Source organism: Anolis carolinensis, chromosome 4 (assembly GCF_035594765.1).
Source record: "Anolis carolinensis isolate JA03-04 chromosome 4, rAnoCar3.1.pri, whole genome shotgun sequence".
Taxonomy (NCBI): Eukaryota; Metazoa; Chordata; class Lepidosauria; order Squamata; family Dactyloidae; genus Anolis; species Anolis carolinensis.
Genome location: NC_085844.1, coordinates 246750542 through 246774259, shown reverse-complemented (window position 1 = coordinate 246774259; position 23718 = coordinate 246750542). Strand labels below are relative to the sequence as shown.

Genomic DNA, 23718 nt, shown 5'->3' with positions numbered 1-23718 from the left:
TCAATTATTAGGGCCACTACAATATTATCCTCGTGTTTTTATTTCCATTAGGAATGCAGCATGCAAATAAGCTGCTTCAATCATTAACAAGTCTAATGATATTAGATCATATGGATCATAAACATTCTATGATCAGGTCAATGGGACACTTTGCCTGTTTACATCAAATACAGGAAAAGCCATGTTGGCTAAGAGCTTGAAGTTTTCCCCTTAGTGCCCAGTAACTTACAATGAAGACTTCATTATGGCTTTCTTGATACTCCGCAAGGAGCCGGTCCTGGTAAGAGAGGAGGCCATCTTCCTTGGCTGACCTCTTGTTTGTCTCAGCAATGTTGGCTCTCTGGATCCACTCCGCCAGCTCCTCCTGGGAATGGGCTTTGGCACAGTCTTCTCCGTATTCACAGACGTCAGCTCTGGAGAGAGAAACCAATCACCACAGTCATTCATTTGCACCACATGCAGCAAATGTGCATGCGGTACAGGGTGTGTAGGCTGTCAGAAATATTTAAAATTAACTAGGTATTTTTAATTACAAAAATGTGAGTCAAGAACTGAAAGGGTTAAATAAGCTAGCACTGCCCTGAGGAGAGTGAGTAGGCTGAAGCCTGTTAGAGTTAGTGGGCCAAAGCTAGTGTCGTCCTGAGGAGTGAGAGAAGGCATCAGAGTGAGGTAGACATCAGTGTTAGTCAGTCACAGTGTGAGGTGGCCTCTGTGTGAGAAGCCTGTGTGTGTAAAGCTCATGAGAGAAGCTCCATTATGAAGGCTGCTGTGTGTATAGCTACTGTGTGAAACTCCTGTGTAAGTTCGTTGTGAGAGGAGGCTCTGTGAAAGCGAAGTTAGAAGCTGTTTATCTGCATGAGAAAGAAGCCCAGCGTGGAAACAAAGAAGGAAGTATAAAGAACTTTGTGTTATGGAAACCTCATTCTTGTAAATAGTGCAACCATATTATTTTGCTATAAAGAAAAGCCTCGTAAGGAAGAGATAACATTGGTCTGTGTGTTTGGTTCTTTTTATCACCTTTGGCTACTGTTGCTGGGTCACACTGCTGCTAATAACTTAATCTGCTGTGCATTTATGAGGAGAGTCTTTTGTTAATAAGACTACTCGCCCAACACAGGCTCCAAGTGCTGAGTGTCCCATGCAACCTTTGGGCCCTTCTTTGAAAGCCCAGCACACCCTTAAAAAGGCAAATAAATCAATTTCTCAGCCAGAGAAAAAGAAACACTCACTGGGACCAGTGTTAGCCTGAAAACTGTTCAACTAGCTGATTACCTGAAATGGATAAAGTATTGGCTTTGATTAGGGGAAATGCTTTGAAAAGATCGGAATGATTTGATCACTTTTGGGCATGATAATTATTACAATGAGATGTGTACAGTGTATTAACATATTAAGTATATGTATAATTGATACAAAGAAAGCTGGAAATCACTACTTTTGATTATCTTTTTTCTACAGTCATCCCTCCCCTTTTTGGATTTGATTATTATTCAAGGATTTGATTAAAATTTTCAATCTATATTTAAATTTTGTGTTTGTGTATTTAAATATGTATTTTATAGAAATATGTCTTCATATTTTACTGTTTTTCAATGATTATGTGTTTTGGCAGTGTTGTAACCCGCCTCAAGCCATGAGGGGAGGCGAGTAAGAAATAAGAATTATTGTTATTATTAAGACTGTTTTCTATAGGGATATTTAGGTCCTCCAGTGTGACTTTATGGTCAACTCCTTCTACTCAAGCTGGAAGACCTAGAGATTTCTGAACAGAATATCAATATGATTTTATATTCAGCTTCCAGCAGAAATTGATCACAAAATTCTGCTGGAGAATCTTGAAATTCCAAGTGACAAAATAGCAAGTCTGTGAATGGTTATTTACAAAACTTAAATCTTGATGGAACATAAGCCTAAGTTACGTGACCTGCCTTACTTACCGGCTGCAAAGAGCAAAGGCCTTTGTGTTATATGGAGGAGCGCGGTGGGTCCACTCATTCATGGTGTCGGTGGTGATCATCTGAGAATGTTCCAAGGAGGAACAATGGTTCTCAAATCTCTCCTGAGAGTCACAGGTCACCAGGCAAACTCTGCAATAGAACCGGACTTTGGGCTGCGGCTCCTTTTCTGCCGGCTTGCAGTCCGCCGGCGTGCGCAAGAGGTCTATGCGCGCCAAGCCATGGCTCTTCTCTGCCTCCCAGACTGCCAGTTCCACGGCACTGTGAGCATGTTTGCACCGATGGATGGTATTCCTGCACCGTGCGCCAGAAGAGATAGACCGACAGTAGGAGAGCTGCACCGCAGCTCCAAGGCAGGGCCGTATTTCTGTGTACTGCTCTTTACTCTTGCTGTCAGTAACCACATGGACCAAAAGGGCCTCCCAGTGCCTTTGGCAGGACTGGCTTAAATCCTTAGTGGAAATCCTTTGCGGGGTCTGATAAAAACAGGTTTTGCAGATCTCCTGGAAATGGCCTCCAAACTCGCTGCAAATGTCCCCCGAGATGTTGAGATCTGGAGGCTTGGAGAGTCGGTTGGCTACGTTTTTGGTCTGAGCCCCGCGCAGGAGCTTCTTAAGCACGTGCCTTTCCATCTTGTTTTGCCTCTCAAAGGTCCACACAATCACCTCCTCCAGGCTCCAGGCAAAAGTGCACCGGTTCCTGTGCTTTGTGCAACCCACGCCAGGGACGTAGTGCCAGCAGACGGCATAGTGGGCTGGGTTGGGGAAGTCGGGCCTCCTGCTGACTTTCCGCCACATTGGGCTGGGCTTGCCCTTGGGCTGGGCGAGGAGGATCTCCATCATGCAGCGATGATCCACCTCCTTCAGTTTGTAAGTGATCTCATCCTGCTGTACGCTGCATTTGGAGCAAGCCAAGTACAACGCCAGCTGCTTCTGGAGGCCGTCCAGCGGCATGCGGACCACCCCGTTGCAATGGGCCATGGTCACCAAAGGTCTGGTAAAACTCACTCAGAAGTTGATGAAAATCACAGCGAGGGTCTCTTTCCACAAAGTCCTAGAGATCACAAAATCAAGATGTCAGCCAAAGATTTGAAACAAAGCATCACGGGCTTCTGCAACAGCCCACTAAAAATAATGTCACTCTGTCTTTAATGCCTCAATGGCAAGGCATGCTGTAGATCAGGGCTTCTTAAAACGTTTTCTACTAGTGACCCCTTTCCACCTGAGAAATTTTTACATATCCCTGTGTGTATGGGTATATAATACAAAATGAGCATAAAAATCAAACAGGTACTGATTATAAATCGGCATTTGCAAGGCTTGCAAAAGAGATTGAGTTTCCTTTCTATGAAGTGCAACTGAAGCATTTTCTGCAGAGTCTACTGTAAACACAGCATGTTGTTGAAAACAAGGTTTGTGTAAATGTCTAAAACAGCCACTAGATGATGTTCAGAAACCTCTTTTAAAAGTAAAAGGTAAAGGTTTCCCCTGACATTAAGTCCAGTCATGTCTGACTTTGGGGGTTGGTGCTCATCTCCATTTCTAAGCCGAAGAGCCGGCGTTGTCCGTAGACACCTCCAAGGTCATGTAGCTGGCATGACTTCATGGAGCGCCGTTACCTTCCCGCCAGAGTGGTACCTATTGATCTACTCACATTGGCATGTTTTCAAACTGCTAGGTTGGCAGGAAGAAACCTCTTACCGTCGCCAAATTTTTTGTGCCTCGATTTCTGTTAGATAGAAATGCACCAGCATTTAGTCTATGTGTAAAATACAGTTCTGATGGACATGTGATAACTGTGGAATGACTAAATAGGTAATGATAACATACCTAAGTGGTAGGCAGAAATAAATAAATAAATAAATAAATAAATAAATAAATAAATAATAAAACTTCATTTCTACCCCGCCACCATCTCCCCACGGGGACTCAGGGCGGCTTACATGGGGCAAGGCCCGAACAGCATAACTGAGCAAAAATAATAACATAAATACAATTCGCAATATACAAAAGATAAAACAGTAATACGATAACAAGAATTTAGACCAGTCATGATCATGTGACGTTCATCACAAAGGGTTGCATCATTCATTTGTCCCTTTCTGATGACAAGTCAGCAGGTGGCTATAAAAGAAGAGAGGAAATGCTCTCTTGCCTGTGTTTCTTGCATGTGTCTCTTGCATGTGAACCTCATCATGAGTATATCTGTATCTGCTAATCTTTTGATTGTGGATCAGAGGATCCTGATCTGGGTACATTTGTAAATAGTGCAAAGTGTCAAGATTAAAGCCTCCTGATATTTTGAATGAAACCTGAATTTGTGAGTTTTCTAAACAGTATACTAAAAAGGTCAGACATTGTGTTTATAAACTGATTAACTGAGCAAAACTGCTACTTGCTTTGTATGGACTCTTATGTTTTTTGCTTGCCTCTGTGGCAAGCGTTTCCAGTGAGTGTGTGATTGGAAAACTAGAAGTCACATACCTATCCCGTAACAATTTCTTCTTAAGAGACCCAGAGCTTAATTAAGAATCAGTGTTATCCGTATCTAAACATGGAGTTAGTGCAGACCTGAACAATATTTGGCCTGCGGGCTGCATGCAACCCCCGGAAAAAGGATTCCAGGTGGCCCAAAGAGGCATCCACTGTCACCAATTCCATTGCTGCCCATCATAGGAATTTTGATTTTATAAGATCTTTAGGCTACGTTTTACCTCTGCACAGGAAAAGCAATACAAACTGAGTACCATCACATCTCCCAGTTGGTTGGACCAACTTATTTGCTCCTTATAGTGTTTGTGTGTGCAAGGAGAGGTGGAGTACAGGTTGAACATTTCTTATCTGAAATTGCAAAATCCCGAAGATTTCTGATGGTTCAAAGCATGTAAATGTTTCATGCACAAATTATTAAAAATACCATTTGAAGTGAGCCATGAGCTAGGTTTGTAAGGTGTACATGAAACATAAATAAACTTTGGGTTTGGACTTGGATCCTAAGATATTTCATTACGTATGTATATGCAGATACAGATATTACACTCCCCCCACCCAAAATCCCCAAATCTGTGTTTACACTGGGGTCCCAAGGTTCAAATCCTGGGAGCGGAGTAAGCTCCCGCTGTTAGCCCCAGCTTCTGCCAACCTAGCAGTTCGAAAACATGCAAATGTGAGTAGATCAATAGGTACCGCTCCAAAGGAAAGGTAACGGTGCTCCATGCAGTCATGCCGGCCACATGACCTTGGAGGTGTTAATGGACAACGCCTGCTCTTCAGCTTAGAAATGGAGATGAGCAGAGTCGGTCACGACTGGACTTAACATCAGGGAAAAACCTTTTCCTTTACCTTACCCCTCTCCAAGATATGATACACAAAAATGTTCTGTATAAAAAGACCTCCAGGTTCTGTGTATAAAATGTATACTATATAAAACATAAATGAATGTATGGTGTACCTGGGCCCTATCTTCAAGATATCTCATGATGTACGCAGATGCAAATACAGGTATTCCAAAATCCAAAAGAAGTCTGAATTCCAAAACACTTCTGTTCCGAAAGCATTTTAGATAAGGGATACTCGGACTTCCGGTGGCGTGGCAATGGCGACAGGCTGGGTCCCTTCAGTGCTCTGAGGGAACCAACCGCAAGTCTGACCAGGTAGAGCTGCAGCTCCCTCTCCTCCCAGGGATCGAATTGGGAAGAGACGCCGGTACCTTTGGTCACCTCCGACGGCCCCAACGAACCTTGCCCCTCAAGGGTAAGGGTCTAGTGGGTCTGGAGGTCCAAGACCGGCGGGTCGACAAGCGGGAAGCGGGGAAATCAACCGTACTATCTGTCTGCCTAGTCACGGCATACTTGTAGAAGCGAGAATAAAAGGTAAGCCGAGTGCTACCTTAAGCCGAACAACTCGAAAAAACGATCTGTATTTAATAGTCAGTGGCCACGGCAATTTGGTGGGCTGGCGGCTATAAACATCTATCGTGCAACGGAGTAACGGGCTGAGCAACTTTCTAACTATCTGACTAACAAACTAAGAAATAGAGATATAAATAAAATAAAATAACCCCAGGTAGCTGCCCCGCCAGACGAGAGGAAAAGAACCGATGGAAGAAAGCCCATAGGCGGAAGTTACGGTGGTCGAGAAGAAGAGCTCTCACAAGGGAAGGGTATTACCTTGGGAAGGATAGATGTCCTTGGCGCCATGTTGTTGTGTCTAGGGGGTTCCCTTCTTTAAACAAACTACAGGAAGCAGATTCTGATGCAACCGCTAAAGAACCGGAAGGGACAGAAGGGAACCTACAGAACGGGCAAGTGTTCCGGGAGGACATCTCTTAACGAGGCGCAGTGTAATCACCAATACAGTCCTGACCAAAAAGGGAAACAAAAATAAATAAACTCAGGCGCTGCTCCCAGAGCAAGGTATCGTGGATTGAAGTAGAGGGGGAGCGGATAAAAGGCAGAACGGATAGGTCTGATCAGAAGGGAGAGCGATAAGGGAAAAGGAACCAAGGAGACCTCAACTCAGTCCTAAACCAGTAGTGCTTGCTGAGGGCTAGAATAGCGGCGGAGACCACTTATAATCAACTGTGAGGACCACTTACTACCAGCCACATACAGGGGGAAGAGAACGGAGAGCCCCTGCCATATCTGTATGACTAATAGCTATAAATCCTAGTTGGTATAAACGTGACAGGCTAAAATATTAAGTGACCATCTTGGACTACCCCCCACAATCAGTGAATAGCATTCATTGAGCTATATAACTCGAAGCAATGGCAATCCCTAAATGGAAAGTTGAGAAAGATAGAATGGACTCCAGAATAAACGTAAGGAGGTCCTCACTTCCAGAGGAGGGGAGTCTAAAAGATATCTTGATGGAGATTAGGAAAATCTCAGAGAAACAGGACCTATTGCAAAATGAGGTTCAAACGATGGCCAAAAAACAGGACCTGCAATATAAATCATTTCAAGAAGAAATGGCAGATCTAAAGAAAGAATGGAGAGAGGAGATCGGTGCAATGAAGAAAGAAATTATAAAAAACTCTAATGACATTAGTGATCTAAAAATAGCAAACAGGACGAATGATAAAACGCAAAGTAAACTGCAAGAAAAGATTGAGATCATGGAAGAAAAGGGATCAAAACTGGAAAAAATGCAAGAAAGACTGGAGTACCAGGCCCTGGAATTTCAGCTGAGATACAGAAATGTGCAAGAAGAAGAAAAGGAAGATATAGGATGGGTGATAACCCAACTAACAGCCCAGCTTTTGCAGTGTACTGAGCAGGAAGCATGTGGGCAGATCGATAGTCTACAGAGTGCAGTCCAACTACACCAAGAAAAAACAAAGTAGTTAAGGATGTTATTGTACATTTCCAAAAAAAACTACACGTGATGAAGTCCCTAGAAGAAATGCGCGAAACCCAATCTGGTACAAGGAGAGGAAAGTGATTATCTTAAAAGAATACCCAAAATCAACGTTAAACAGAAGAAGGAAGTATTATTTCCTCACAGACGAACTTAAGAAGAGACAAATTAAATACAGATGGGAGAAATATGAAGGCCTAATGGCAACATACAAAGAAGACAAAATCTGGATAACCACGGAAGAAGAGGCTAAAGACTTTTTCAGAATGCTTAAGAAAGATGTAAATATAAATAGGCCATCATTGTCATCAGGTAGCGGTAAAAACCCTAAAGAAACCAAGAAAAGAAGGTTCGAATCACCGAAATATAAGGATGCAACAGTGGCTGAACTGGATTTGAATACCGACCAAGAGGACTCAGAGGTGGATGGACCAAAAGAAGATGAAGAGACCCATAGAGATGAGTAAAGTTAGTTGTCAATTGAAATGCTTTTCCAACAATGTTAATGGGCTTAATTCACCTAATAAGCGGAATAGATTATTTAATAAATTAAGAAAAGAAAAATACAACATAATAGCAATACAAGAAACGCATATAGATCTTAAGCATGTTAAGCTACTGAATAAGGGTTATCTAGGCCAATCTTTCATTGCGGCAGACAATGTAAAGAAAAGAGGAGTTGTCTTATATGTAGACGATAAGTTTCCAGCCAAAGAAACATTTAAGGATAATGAGGGTAGGGTAATTGCAGTAACTATAGACTTTGAAAAGGAAATTTTTTTAATATGTAACATTTATGCACCTAATGGCCCTAAATCAAAATTTACTAAAACTCTGACAGAAAATATTAATAATTCAGAATTCGATCATATAATACTCCTCGGTGATTTCAATGGAGTATTAGACGTAGAACTAGACAAAACAAATAGAACCAAGAGAGTGAAGGTAACACCATCCTTGCCGAAAAATCTTATAGCACTAAAAGAAGAATATGACTTAATAGACCCATGGAGAGAATTAAATCCCAAGAGAAAAGATTATACACACTTCTCAAACAGGCACCAAGCATGGTCCAGAATCGACATGATCTGGACCTCTAAATCACTATTGACAGCAATATCTAATATAGATATATTGGCTAGGGATCTATCAGACCACTGCCCATTAATAATGATTATAAATAAGAAGTATGTTCAAAAAAAATGGAGGCTAAACGAAAACTTACTTAAAAAGGAGCAGGATATTATCAAAATCAAAGCGATGACTAAGGAATACTTTAGTATAAATGATAACGGTGAAACAAGCTCCCAAATTGTGTGGGATGCGTACAAAGCAGTAGCAAGAGGATTTCTTATACAATTAAATTCGAGCAAAAGAAGGCAAAAAGATTTAGAGCGGGTTAGGTTAAATAAAGAAATTGAGGAAAAAGAAAAAGAATTGAAAGCCAACCCCAAAAATCAAGAAATAAAAAGGAATTTAGCGCTCCTGGTAAAAATGAAGGAAAGATGGGACCTAGAAGAAGTCGCCAAACAAATAAAATGGGTCAAGCAACAAGCGTTTGAAAACGCAAACAAACCAGGGAAGTGGCTAGCCAGGTTAATAAGAAAGAAAAAACAAAATAAACAGATTATGAAAATTAAAACGGAGGGAAAAATAGTAAATTCAGATAAAGAAATAAGTGAGGCTTTTCAAAAATATTATGAGTACCTATACTCCAAAGACAATATTAATCCGGAGAATATAACAGAATACTTAGGGAAACAGAAATTGGACAAAATAACAGACGAGCAAAGACTTGACCTCAACAGGGAGATAGCAGAAAAAGAAATCCTTATGGCAATAAGAAGTCTTGACAGTAATAAAACGCCAGGTCCGGACGGCTTCATAGCAGGCTTTTACAAATTAGAACAATCAGAAGTAACTTCATTCCTAAAAAAATTGATGAATCAGGCATTACAAACTCAAGTCATCCCAGAATCATGGAAGGAGGCCACAATAACAATGATACCTAAAGAAAGTGTAGATCTATCCGAGGTTAGGAATTATAGACCCATATCGCTTTTAAATACCGATTACAAGATCTTTACAAAAATCCTAGCAAATAGATTGAAAGAATTCTTGGAGGGATGGATAGGAGAAGATCAAACAGGCTTCCTCCCCTCTAGATCCATCAAAGATAATGTAAGAACAATTATTGACGCATTGGAATTTTATGAACAACATAATCAAAGAGAAGTAGGTTTTCTCTCTGTGGATGCAGAGAAAGCCTTTGATAACTTGAATTGGACTTTTTTTAAATTGCTGTTTCAAGAATTAGATCTAGGTGCACAAATTCAAAATGGCATAAATAGTATTTATGATGTTCAATGGGCGAAAATACTTATCAATGGGCAAGAGACGAATAAAATCAAAATCAATAAGGGAACAAGACAGGGCTGTCCCCTGTCCCCGTTAATATTTATTATGGCGTTAGAGATTCTGTTGAAAGCAATCCAAAAGGACACAAACTTACAAGGTATTAGATTAGATAAACAGGATTACAAGTACCGTGCCTTTGCCGATGATGTTATCTGTATCATAGAGAACCCAATTCAAAACATTCAAAAGTGGACTGCGAAAATTGAAGAATTCGGAAGGGTTGCAGGCCTTAAAATTAATAAAAAGAAAACAATGATCCTTACTAAAAATATGTCCAAAAGGAAGCAAAAAGAGTTACAAGAAATCTCAGGCATGGAAACACCAGCCAAAATAAAATATTTAGGGATCTGGATATCAGCAAAAAATAACCAATTACTAGATTTAAATTACACTAGGAAGTGGAAGGAAATTAAAGGGGATCTGGAAAAATGGAAAAATTTAAATGTCTCATTATTGGGACGTATAGCAGTAACAAAAATGAACATCCTTCCCAAATTACTTTACCTTTTTCAAAACATACCAATCATAAGAAGCACAAAATTATTTAAAGATTGGCAAAAAGAAATTATGAGATTCATTTGGAAGAATAAAAAAGCTAGGATAAAATACAGCACTATGATCTCACAGAAAACGCAAGGTGGATTTGGTGTACCAGACCTCAAATTATATCATGATGCGTGTGCCCTATGTTGGTTAAAAGATTGGGTTAAACTACAAAAAATCAAGATTTTAAATTTGGAAGGACATGAATTAAGAAAAGGCTGGCACGGATACCTATGGTATGGAAAAACGAAAATAGAGAAACAATTTGGCAATCACTTCATAAGATCTGCCCTCTTCAGAATATGGGACAAGTATAAGTGCCGTTTTCATACTAAAACTCCACTATGGTTATCTCCTGTAGAAGCTGACCACAGAAGATTATTAGGTTGGAGAAATTGGCCCACTTATAGAGAACTGCTAATTATAGAAAATGATAAAAAAAAACCCAAAACTGAAGGAACTAGTAACAATACAAGAAATAAATAGAAACGTGTCCTGGTACCAGTATTTTCAAATCAAAGAGGCCTACAGAAGAGACAATTTGGTGGGGTTCGATCAAGAGCAGGGTTTCTGGGATAAATTTATTCTTACAAATAAGAAAAATATAAGTATAATGTACAACAATTTATTGACCTGGGACACAGAAACAGTGACGGTAACAAATGCAATGGTATTATGGGCTAGAAATATAGAAAGACCTATTCAGATGTATGAGTGGGAATCCATTTGGAATAAAAAATTAAGTATACATATTCTGCAGACCTGAAGGAGAATTGGCTTAAACTCTTACATAGGTGGTATTTAACACCAAAAAAGATTGGCCAAATGTATAAAAATACAAATAATAAATGTTGGAGATGTAAAATCCATACAGGCTCCTACTTCCACATGTGGTGGAAATGTAAGAAACTAGAAAAATTTTGGACTGGAATTTTGGAGGAATCAAATATAATATTGAAAACCAAATTTGTCAAAAAACCAGAACTACTCTTATTAGGCCTATACGACCCTAGGGATAAAATTGACCCCAATATAGACAAACTTTTCACCCTTTTTATTACTGCAGCAAGACTCGTGATCGCAAGACTCTGGAAATCCACAGAAACGCCTACAAAAGAATTATGGTTAGAAAAACTATTGGAAATCAAAAATATGGACCAATTATCCTTTCTGATCAAAAGAATGAATGGAGCACCAATGAAAACCACTGACTGGACTTATCTTGAGGACTATTTAAGGAAAAAAATACAAATAAACTATGTCTGATTAGGAATAATATAAGAAGAATCATAAATGGAAGTTCTATCATACACCCCTTCACAACCCCCTCCCCCCCCCTTTTTTTTTTCTTTTCCTGTTCCTGTTGTTTTTGTTCTCTTCTTGTTTTTATGTTTGTTTGTCTTTCACTCGCCCTTCACGTGGTTATTGTATTATTATCATACTGATTTACGGTGAATGTTTATATGTCTAATTGTTTGTTTGTCTGATGAGAAATTTCACCAATAAAAACAATTTACAAGTAAATCTCTTTTCCTGCCCACCAACAAAAAAAAAAATAGATAAGGGATACTCAATGACTATAGCTCCTCCTATGGATAGTTTTTGCTGTCTTATGTCTGTTGCAGATTCTTAAATTAATAAAAATAATTAGTGTTGTAGTTCCAAGGTCATGGAGAGTTATGAGTAACTGTTATCAGAGGGGGACAAAGTGCTATCCCCCCATGAACACCAGGAAAAATGAAATGAAATTAAAAGAAAACACAATCCGACAACTCTGTGCAACTACCGACCTAGTCAATGTTCTCACCAATTATGAGTCAAGCCAAAACTCTGGTTCTGCAAATATTCCAAAGTGTTTATTTCATTAGTCAATTGGAAAAGGAAATCTAATTTATTGCTTTTGCTTCTGCTGCTACTGTCTTCGCCGCTCTATCAGCCTAAGGTAATTAAGCTTATGACTTTCCAAATTGATCTGAAATTAAAAATGATTACAGAGTACAATGAAAACCATCCTATAGCACATTTTATTTATTCCGTAATGAATAACTTCTCAATCCTAACTGAACTGGAATGACCACAATAATATTAAACACGCCATAAATTAATCTTTTCAAAATGCAATTAAATAAATCCTAGTGGGGGATTTGCGTATTGTAATTATTATAACAAAGATAAATACAAATATGTTACGACCCCCGATGGCACAGCGTGTTAAAATGCTGAGCTGCTGAACTTGCGGACCAAAAGGTTGCAGGTTTAAATCCGGGGAGCGGAGTGAGCACCCACTGTTAGCCCCAGCTTCTACCAACCTAGCAGTTTGAGTAGAGTAGATCAATAGGTACCGCTCTGGTGGGAAGGTAATGGCACTCCACGCAGCCATGCCGGCCACATGACCTTGGAGATGTCTATGGACAACGCCGGCTCTTCGGCTAAGAAATGGAGATGAGCACCAACCCCCAGTTGGACACGACTAGACTTCATGTCAGGGGAAAACCTTTACCTTTACTTAGTACGACCCGCATATCTGGGAAATGTGGTCCAAGATTTCTCATGGATACCTGAAACTGTGGATAATAGATAACCCTGTATTTTGATTATACTGGGGATGAAAGCACATCATTTAGGTCCCCCAATGCTACTGGGCAGGAAGAATATCATAGAAAAGCACTGGAGAACCTAAAATGCATTTACACTGTAGAGTTAATGCAGTCTGACACCAGTTTAACTGCCATGGCTCAATGCTATGGAATGCTGGAAATTGTAGTTTAGTGAGGCACCAATAACTCCCAGGATGCCATGGCAGTTAAAGTGGAGTCAAACTGAATGAATTCTACAGTGTAGACGTGGGATGTTGGGATTTTAACTTTGCTGAGGCCAAGCGCTATCTGGTGCTCCACCCTCAAAACATAAATCAGGAAACATCAAGGGCTTGTGAGTCAAGATACAATGCTTGGACCCATGACTCAGAGAGCCAGCCAGGGAATGAGTGGGTGGAGGTGAAGCCACAAAACCCTTTGTTTCTAAAGCCAGGAGATCTGTTTTGCATGGGATCCGCTTTCAGACCGGCCAAACCCATCATCGCAGAGAAGTGGTTCCGGCAAACCAACAAAAGGCAGAGTGGACGGAGTGGAACAATGACTGTTTGTTGACTCCTAACAAAAGGTGAATCATCCAGATTGTTTGCAGAATGTCAGACGAGAGCTTCTAAATATTTACAATCCTAGTATTTACAAGTCTCAACACGGCGAGGGCTGCATTTGAAACATCTTCTATCCTCTGGACCCCAAAGCCACCTCGGCACAGCTCAGCAATGGAAGAACTCATAAATTATGACACTCTGGTGGCATCTACACTATAGAACAGGCATGGTGCAAGCTTGGGCTCTCCAGGTGTTTTGGACTTCAAGTCCCACCATTCCTAACAGCCTCAGGCCCCTTCCTTTTCCCCCTCCGCCGCTTAAGCGGCGGAGGGGGAAAAGGAAGGGGCCTGAGGCTGTTAGGAATGGTGGGACTTGAAGTCCAAAACACCTGGAGAGCCCAAGTTTGCCCATGCATGGTCTATACAATGGGTCTTGAGCATCCACGGATTGACGAATCCAAGGCTGGAGTTAAAATCGCTGGAAGACACATTAACAATCTTAGATATGCAGATGATACCACTTTGATGGCTCAAAGTGAGGTGGTGCTGAGGAGCCTTATCACCAAGGTGAAAGAAAGTGCAAAAGCTGGGTTGCAGTTCAACATCAAAAACACCAAGATGATGGCAACCAGACTGATTGATGACTGGCAAATAGAAGGAGAAAACATGAAGTGACAGACTTTGTATTTCTAGGCACAAAGGTTACTACAGATGGAGACTGCAGCCAGGAAATCAGAAGACGTTTCCTTCTTGGGAGGAGAGCAAGGACTAATATTGATAAAATAGTTAAGAGTAGAGACATCACACTGGCAACGAAGGTCCGCATAGTCAAAGCAATGGTATTCCCCATAGTAACCTATGGATGTGAGAGCTGGACCATAAGGAAGGCTGAGCGAAGGAAGAGAGACGCTTTTGAACTCTGGTGCTGGAGGAAAATCCTGAGAGTGCCTTGGACCTTGGCAAGAAGATCCAACCAGTCCATCCGCAAAGGAAATAATGCCCGACTATTCCCTGTAGGGAAGGATATTAGAGGCAAAGATGGAGTACTTTGGATACATCATGAGAAGACAGGAAAGCTTGGAAAAGATCATGATGCTGGGGAATATGGAAGGAAAAAGGAAGAGAGGCCGACCAAGGGCAAGACGGATGGATGCTATCCTTGAAGGGACTGGTTTGATCTTGAAGGAGCTGGGGGTGGCCACGGCCGACAGGGAGCTCTGGTGTGGACTGGTCCATGAGGTCATGAAGAGTTGGAAGCAACTGAACAAATAAACAACAAATTACTCTTGAAAAAAGAAAATGTTCTAAGTTCTGATCATAATAGGTTAGTCCTCTCAGGGTCTGTGAAGGCAATCAAATGAAGGCAGTTCAACAACACTTTCACTATCATGGCTCAATGCTATATGAGTTGTAGTTTGAAAAGCCTTCTCTGTCGAAAAATGCAAGCTACAACTCCCCGGATCCCATAACATGGAGCCATGACTATTAAAAGTAGCACCAAACTACGTTAAGTGTCCAGTGTAGATGTTTCCCTCACGCTCCTTTCCAGCTCCCAACCCAGCTGTAACATCTCACAATCTGACCGAGTCCGAGTCTGCTTTTTTAAGTTTCATTTTCTCACTATCGATGGCTCAGATGGGCAGCCAGGCATGCAAATTGCAAAAGAGATGACACACCAAACTCCTGTTTGCAAAAGGCAGATAGAACAAACAGAGAAGATAAGCCCCGCCGCAAAACGAAACCCAGAGATAGTTGATTTGTGGTGGCGTTTTGTCCCAAAGGTGAAGATTTGTTAAGTGGTGTTAGTTGTTTGATTGAGTTGGATCTCTCTTGGGTTTGCAAGAAGAGTTGTGGATGACCAAGGCTGGATCTACACTTCCACATAATCCAGTTTCCCATCCCAGATTATGTGCTTTGAGCTGGATTATATGGCAGTGTAGACTCAGAAATTGGATTATATGGAGGTGCAGATCCAGCCCAAGGATGGATCTACACCAGGCATGGGCAAACTTGGGCCCTCCAGGTGTTTTGGACTTCAACTCCCACCATTCCTAACAGCCTACCGGCTGTTAGGAATGGTGGGAGTTGTAGTCCAGAACACCTGGAGGGCCAGAGCTTGCCCATGCCTGGTATAGATGCACCATAGTTTTGCTTAGGCACCAGCACTATTTGGCAAGGGTGCCAAAAGACCTTGCAAAACTACAACTCCCAGGATTGCATAGTATTGAGCCATGGTAGTTAAAGTGGTCTCTGACTGCATGGTCTCCACCCACTGACTCATTCAAAACAGAGGAAACGACCTGCTTCTTTGTGGAGAACAACATTCATCGCCTCTAAAGTCCAACAACATTAGTCAATCCCTGGCAGGACATACTTTGCAAGTATTTTAATAATGGAGACAGGACTTCAGATACTTACAATGCAAATTGTTTGTATTCACTCAAGTAGAGAAGAACTGGATTGCTGTGAGTTTTCCGGGTTGTATGGCCATGTTCCTGAAGCATTCTCTCCTGGCGTTTCGCCCACATCTATGGCAGGCATCCTCAGAGATCGTGAGGTCCGATGGAAACTAGACAAGTGGGGTTTATAAACCTGTGGAATAATGTCCAGGGTGGGAGAAAGAAAGAAAGAACTCTTGTCTGTTGGGAGGCAAGTGGGAATGTTGCAATTGGCCACCTTGATTAGCATTGAATAGTCTTATAGTTTCAAAGCCTAGGTGCTTCCTGCCTGGGAGACATTCTTAGGATCTTCCACAGATATATAAACCCCACTTGCCTAGTTTCCAACAGACCTCACAACCTCTGAGGATGCCTGCTGCAGATGTGGGTGAAACATCAGGAGAGAATGCTTCTGGAATATGGTTATACAGCCCGGAAAACTCACAGCAAGCCAGTGATTCCGGCCATGAAAGCCTTCGACAACACATAGGGAAGAACGGTCAGAGGAAAAAAAAAGTTAACCTTCTTCTGAACAAACTCTGTGATAGTAGTATATATGCCTTACGGTGCATCTACACTGTAGAATTAACACAGTTTGACACCATGGCTCAATGCTATGGAATCCTAGGAGTTGTCTCTTTGGTAAAGAAGGCTGAAGGCTTTGTGAAACTACAATTACTAAGATCCCATTACATCGAGCCACGGCAGTGAAAGTGCCACTACGCAGCATTCATTCTACAGTGTAGATGAGACCTTAGGATCACCATAAGTCTGAATCAACTTGAAAGCAAACAACAAGGAAACAACAAGCAAAGTTTGGTTGGCCGTTTCTCACCGCAACTACATTATTTTGTCATTCTTAGAAAAAACATAGGTAAAGATTTCCCCCTGACATTAAATCTAGTTGTGTCTGAGTCTGGGGGTTGGTGCTCATCTCCATTTCTAAGCCTAAGAGCCGGCGTTGTCCGTAGACACCTCCAAGGTCATGTGGCCGGCATGACTGCATGGAGCACCGTTACCTTCCTTCCTATTGATCTACTCACATTTGCATGTTTTCGAACTGCTAAAACATAGCATTCTAAATAATTCTGTTGACCCTACAAAAGAGTAAAAACACAAAATCTTAAAAGGAGCTCCAAAGGCCATCTAGTCCAACCCCATTATGCCCTGCAGGAATACACAACCAAAGCAGTCCTAAAAGATGCCCGTCTGGCCTCTGTTTCAAAACCTCCAAAGATAAAGGTCTTCTGGTACTTGGAAAATTAAGAAACGTATTATGAATTTGGTTAAAGGGAGCATGAGGTCAAGATGATAAGATGCCATTGCTATTTAGCTCTAGTGCAGGCATGGGCCAACTTGGGCCCTCCAGGTGTTTTGGACTTCAACTCCCACCATTCCTAAGAGCCGGTAGGCTGTTAGGAATGGTGGGAGTTGAAGTCCAAAACACCTGGAGGGCCCAAGTTTGCCCATGCCTGCACTAGTGGAACTCTCTTCCGCACTGCAATCAGTGTATGAAGTTGCTGTTTTTTAAACTCTTTCCAAAACTCAATTCTAGGATTGTTTTTAGAGGAGGTTTAAGATGGCACTTTAATGTGTTTATTTCATCTCTGTATTATTTTACTTGGTTCTCTGTTACTTAACTGCGTCAGGGTGGGGAGGCGATACGGAAATATTGTTTAAAACAATAGTAGCAACTCAATGCTCAACATAGTTATGTTTTCTTTCCAATAGAATCTTGAGATGGATTGGGAAAAACACCGGAAATAGCAAAACAGAGGTACGGTTTCAGACGAGTCGCCATTTTCGCCTCTTGCAGCAATCACGAAGAGTGCCAGCGTGGCATCATGGTTGCGCAAGAGAAAGAAAGTCAACGGCATTAAACCTGAATAACCTATTATAATTATGACCACTTCCATTGATCACTGTCTGGTTTTTTTTGTCAAATGTGTAATTATTTTTTTGCAGTGCGTTGGCTGTTTAGTGTCCCCGTACAAAAGTACTAAACAAGTCTAAATGCTTTTTATGATTTTTAGTTAGTTGCTTTGAGGCCTGCTTCTACACTACCATATAATCCAGATTATCAAAGATCTGATTTGAACCGGATTATATGAGTCTACACTGCCGTATAATCCAGTTTAAAGCAGATAAAGCAGGTCTGAGCCTCCTCTGAGAGAGAAAAAGCAGGATATTAATATTAATATTGTGTTGTCAACGTCTTTCATGGCCAGAATCACTGGGTTACTGAGCTTTCTGGAGTTTTACGGTGGCCATGTTCCAGAAGCATTCTTTCCTGACGTTTCACCCACATCTATGGAAGGCATCTTAAGAGGTTGTGAGGTCTGTTGTAAACTAGGCAAATGGGGTTTATATATCAGTGGAAGGTCCAAGGTGGGAGAAAGAACTCATGCCTGTTTCAGGCAAGTGTGAATGTAGCAATTGGCCACCTTGATTAGCACTGAATAGCCTTGCAGCTTCAAAGCCTGGCTGCTTCATGCCTGGGGGAATCCAGACAGGAAACAATCAAGGCCAGCTAACACCTGCCATAGATGTGGGCAAAATGTCAGGAGAGAATACTTCTGGAATATGGCCATACAGCCTGGAAAACATACAACAACCCAGCTAACACCTCCCAACAAAGGATTGCCCCAAGCAGGAAGGAGCCAGGCTTTGAGGCTGCAAGGTTTATGAATACAAATAAAGGTGACCAATTGCAACATTCACACTTGCCTCAAATAGACAAGAGTTCTTTCTCCCACCCTGGAAATTTCACAGATATAAACCCCACTTTCCTAGTTTCCAATAGATCTCACAACCTCTGAGGATGTCTGCCATCGATGTGGGTGAAACATCAGGAGGGAATGCTTCTGGAAAACTTACAGCCCGGAAAACTCACAGCAACCCAATGCTAATATTCACTAAAATGTGTGTTCCTTTTCAAAAGTGTTTGTATCAACGGATGCACCAAGCCTTTCTGAATCAAATAAGACTTGTCACAATTTATGTTGCCAGATGCAAATCTCACCTGGCTGTAAATAAAAGCATCACCTGGCAACCCGGCCCATCCCTAAACAGATTGTCTGTCTGGAAAACCCCCGAATAAAAAATAAAATGAGTGTCAAGTTCCAGTGGCATCACAAAAAAAAAACAAGACTGAGCTTTCTGGGACTAAGAGATGCAACAAAAGTGTGTGGCTGATCAGAAGTATAATGTCAACAGATGTGCAGAGGACCAAAACAAGAAAGCTTGGAAAAACAAACACAAACATCACCAACAGCTGCAGTTTGCAAGGTTTTTGCCATCTCTGCCAAAGAGTTCTGGTGCCTCATCAAACTACAACTCCCAGGACTCCATAGCATTGAGCCATGGCAGTAAAAGTGGTGTCAAACTGCATTAAATTGATGCACCTCGTTTATATCTACAGCCTGTGAACATCTGACACACTCTTGCTATCCGCTTTCAAGTTGAATTCGCCCTCCTCCAAACCCTAGAGCCTGGGAAAGCAATGGAAACATATCTCACCCATAACAAATGAGAACTGAAGGCGAGATCTACATATAATGCCATATAACGCAGTTCGAATCTGCATTTTATGGAAGCGTAGATAGGGCTGTAGATACTGTAAGAAATTTGCCCTGCAGCCAATGGATTCATTCTTACATTTGCTGATGCTTATCACAGTTTTTTTTTCTTTTCCTGGCAAGATTCAATCAAATAAGATTAACCATTGGGACGTGTGTGATTTTCATCTACATTGTAGAATGAATGGAGTTTGACACCACTTTAACCACAGTGGCTCAGTGGTATGGGATCATGGGTGCTGTAATTTAGTGAAGTAACAGAACTCTTTGGTAAAGCAGGCATGGGCAAACTTGGGCCCTCCAGGTGTTTTGGACTTCCAACTCCCATAATAATAATAATAATAATTATTTAATAATAATAATAATAATAATTATTATTATTATTATTATTATTATTATTATTATTATTATTATTATTATGAGCTGTGTTGCATCTCAGTGATAGGAAATGGATGTAGTTCTGGGAAAGATCCTTCTAGAGAAGAATTCTAATTGCTGGGTTGCTCTGAGTTTTCCCACTTGTATGGCCATGTTCCAGAAGCATTCTCTCCTGATGTTTCGCCCACATCTATGTCAAGAGGTTGTGAGGTCTATTGGAAACTAAGCAAGTGGGGTTTATATATCTGTGAAATAATGTCCAGGGTGGGAGAAAGAACTCTTGTCTGTTGGAGGCAACTGCGAATGTTGCAAATGGCCAGCTTGATTAGCATTGAATAGCCTTGCAGATTCAAAGCCTGGCTGTTCCCGCCTGAGGAAATCCTTTGTTGGGAGGTTAACACTGTTTTCTGAATGTTGCTTTTTATTTACTGTCCCGGTTTTAGAGTTTTTAAATACTGGTAGACAGATTTTGTTCACTTTCATGGTTTCCTCCTTTCTGTTGGAAATTGCCCACATGCGTGTGGATTTCAATGGCTTTTCTATGTAGTCAGAAAACAGGGGAATTCTGGACTAGAAGCAATCAAGGCCAGCCAACACCTCCCAACAAAGGATTCCCCAGGCATGAAGCAGACAGGCTTTGAAGCTGAAAGAGCACTGAATGCTAATCATGGTGATCGACAGCAATATTCACAGTTCCTACTGGCTGTTAGGAATTGTGGGAGTTGAAGTCCAAAACACCTGGAGGGCCGGAGTTTGCTCATGCCTAGGTCACCCTATAACTCTGGAGACCAGGGTTCAAATCCCTGCTCTTCCAGGGAAACCTCTAGGGTGAGTCACACTCTCTCAGCCCTAGAAAAACCCCAGAATAGTTTCACTTTAAAAACCCAACAATGACTCTGAAGGCTCACAACAATCACACCTTTTCTGATTGGGTTTCTGAGTCATAGTTTTGTTAGTTAGCTATTTGGCGTCCCTTAGCCATTTGTGACTAATTGATGAAAGATATCTCAACTTTAGTCAATATTATGACAATCTGGGGAGCTGGACGATGCTCCTAATCTTAATTTTTCCTCTTTTTCCCTACTTTTGGGCTCTGGCTCCATCTCATCCTCAACACACATCCATCTCCATGGACTTGGTGCAAGTACAATATAGGCAAACCACCAAAACAATATTTCAAGCTGTTATAACAGGTATGGACAAACTTGGGCCCTCCAGGTGTTTTGGACTTCAACTCCCACCATTCCTAACAGCCGGTAGGCTGTTAGGAATGGTGGGAGTTGAAGTCCAAAACACCTGGAGGGCCCAAGTTTGCCCATGCCTGACTTAGTCCCTATTCTGGGGAGTGTTTTTGTCTGGATTTGCATCCACACTGCCGAATTAATGCAGTTTTGCACCACTTTAACTACTATGGAGGAAGGGGAGAAGGCACTGAAGAGTCTTGGCTTGCAGCAGAAGTATTTCACACACACACACACACCCCAAAAAAACACGGGTGGATACACTCTCTTCTATCAGGGGATAAAATGAGGATCAATCAGGGTCAGGTTTGACACGGGTGAAAGTGGAACGCGTGGGAATTTGGAAGGCATTCCAATCCCACGCGTGTGGTAGAGTCCTGATCGGAAAGAGTTCCAAAGAAGCCTCTTTCAAGTCAATCCAGGAGTGGATTTCCACGCGAGATTCCACTCGGATCAAAAGAGATGAGCGTGGGAATGCTTCCCCACGCGTGTTGGGTCAGAAAACCCGACATATTTATTCCAGAGGCGATCGATAGAGGAAGGAAGGCTTCCCCACGCGTGTCGGAGGAAATAGTCCCCGATTTAAGTGGAAGGCGCTGCACGTGGGAATTCCCCCGTCTTTCCCGCTCTTGCAAAGGTTCTTTCTTACCGGCCAGCCTGCTTTTTCCCTCCGGCTCTGGTCTCCTGTTTCCCGCGTGGCTCCGTCCTGCGTGGGAGATGCTTTCTCTAGGCTGAAGTTGCAGAAGTGAGGATGGAGCGGCAAAAGGAGGGAGCTTTCAAAGCCGGGAGAGAGTTTCGGTTTCCCGGCCTGGGACCGCCCCCAAAAGCTCGGGCATCGCGCCTCGGAAGTTACATCAGGAGGCGGACGAGGAAAGTGCCAGCCCCACGCAGGAGGAGGAGGAGGAGGAGGAAGAGGAAGAGTGGGGCCCGCCCACAAGCAGCCTAAGCCAGGCATCGCTTGCATGCATCCCTGCATCCACACTCTTGGTGAGGCACTTGCTAAAGTTCATCAAAGTCGCATTTTGCAACCTGATTAAATACAACCTGGTTCTTAAACTGCAGACAGTCCTCAAGTTACCAAAAAGATAGACAAGAGTTCCTTTTCCCACCCTGGACATTATTCCCCAGGCAGGAGGCAGCCAAGCTTTGAAGCTGCAAGGCTATTCAGTGCTGATCAAGGTGGCCAATTGCAACATTCACACTTGCCTCCAACAGACACGAGTTCTTTCTCCCACCCTGGACATTATTCCACAGATATATAAACCCCACTTGCCTAGTTTCCAACAGACCTCATAACCTCCGAGGATGCCTGCCACAGATGAGGGAGAAACATCAGGAGAGAATGTTTCTGGAACATGGCCCGGATAACTCATAGGTAAAGGTAAAGGTTTTCCCCTGACATTAAGACCAATTGTGTCCGACCCTGGGGGTTGGTGCTCATCTCCATTTCTAAGCCAAAGAACCGGCGTTGTCCGTAGACACCTCCAAGGTCATGTGGCCGGCATGACTGCATCGAGCACCGTTACCTTCCCGCCAGAGCGGTACCTATTGATCTACTCACATTTGCATGTTTTCGAACTGCTAGGTTGGCAGGAGCTGGGGCTAACAGCGGGCGGTCATTCCACTCCCCGGATTTGAATCTGGGACCTTTTGGTCTGCAAGTTCAGCAGCTCAGCGTTTTAACGCACTGTGCCACCAGGATAACTCATAGCCACCCAATATTGTAGGTTGCTGTGATTATTCCAGCCCTTATGGCCATGGGCCATGTAGTCCTGCCATACACAATCAAAGCATCCCTGACAGATGGCCATCCACCTTCTGTTTAAAAGCCTCCAAAAAAGGAGCCTCCACCACACTCCAGGGCAGTGAGTTCCACTGTTGAACAGCTCTTCTTCTTGCGATCAGGAAGGTCTTCCTAATGTTCAATAGAATCTCCTTTCCTGTAAGGTGAACACATGGCTCCAATGAGTCCTAGTCTACAGAGCAGAAAAAGGAAGCCTGCTCCCTCTTCCTTAAGACACCTTTTCACTAGCTTAATTAACCAGTGATGCCCAATAGCCTTTTATAATGATAAATATTAGAAGTAGTCATTGTTTGCGTGTGGGTTTTATAAATGGTCCCATTAGAAAAAGTATAACAACGTGGGTGAACTACAACTTCCATCATTCTGGGTCAATTCTCCCCAAACACTGCAAGTATTCCTTGGCCAAGTTGGGTTTGTATGCCAAGTTTGGTCCAGATCCATCATTGGTTGGGTTCACAGTGCTCTCTGAGTAAAAGCGAACTAAAGGTAAAGGTAAAGGTTTCCCCTGATGTTAAGTCCAGTCGTGACCGACTCTGGGTGTTGGTGCTCATCTCCATTTCTAAGCCAAAGAGCCGGCGTTGTCCGTAGACACCTCCAAGGTCATGTGGCCGGCATGACTGCATGGAGCACCGTTACCTTCCTGCCAGAGGAGTACCTATTGATCTACTCACATTTGCATGTTTTCAAACTGCAAGGTTGGCAGGAGCTGGGGCTAACAGCGGGTGCTCGCTCTGCTCCTGGGATTTGAACCTGGGACCTTGTAGTCTGCAAATTCAGCAGCTCAGTGCTTTAACACATTGTGTCACCAGGGGCCTCTAAAGTGAACTATAACTCCCAAAAATCAAGGTCAATTCCTCCCAAACCC

General features: G+C 42.3%; 1 protein-coding gene across 1 annotated transcript in view; it reads right to left on the bottom strand.

Annotated features, from left to right (window-relative positions):
* Positions 1-21891, bottom strand: part of helz2 (helicase with zinc finger 2) — a 59855-nt gene extending 37964 nt beyond the window's left edge. Inside the window, exons 1-3 of the mRNA XM_008119597.3 lie at positions 21699-21891; positions 1938-3008; positions 230-413 (exon numbers count right to left, since the gene is read on the bottom strand). Coding sequence (XP_008117804.2) covers positions 230-413; positions 1938-2935 — 1182 coding nt within the window. The 5' untranslated portion in view covers positions 2936-3008; positions 21699-21891. The remainder of the gene's footprint in view (positions 1-229; positions 414-1937; positions 3009-21698) is intronic.
* Positions 21892-23718: the final 1827 nt, after the last annotated feature.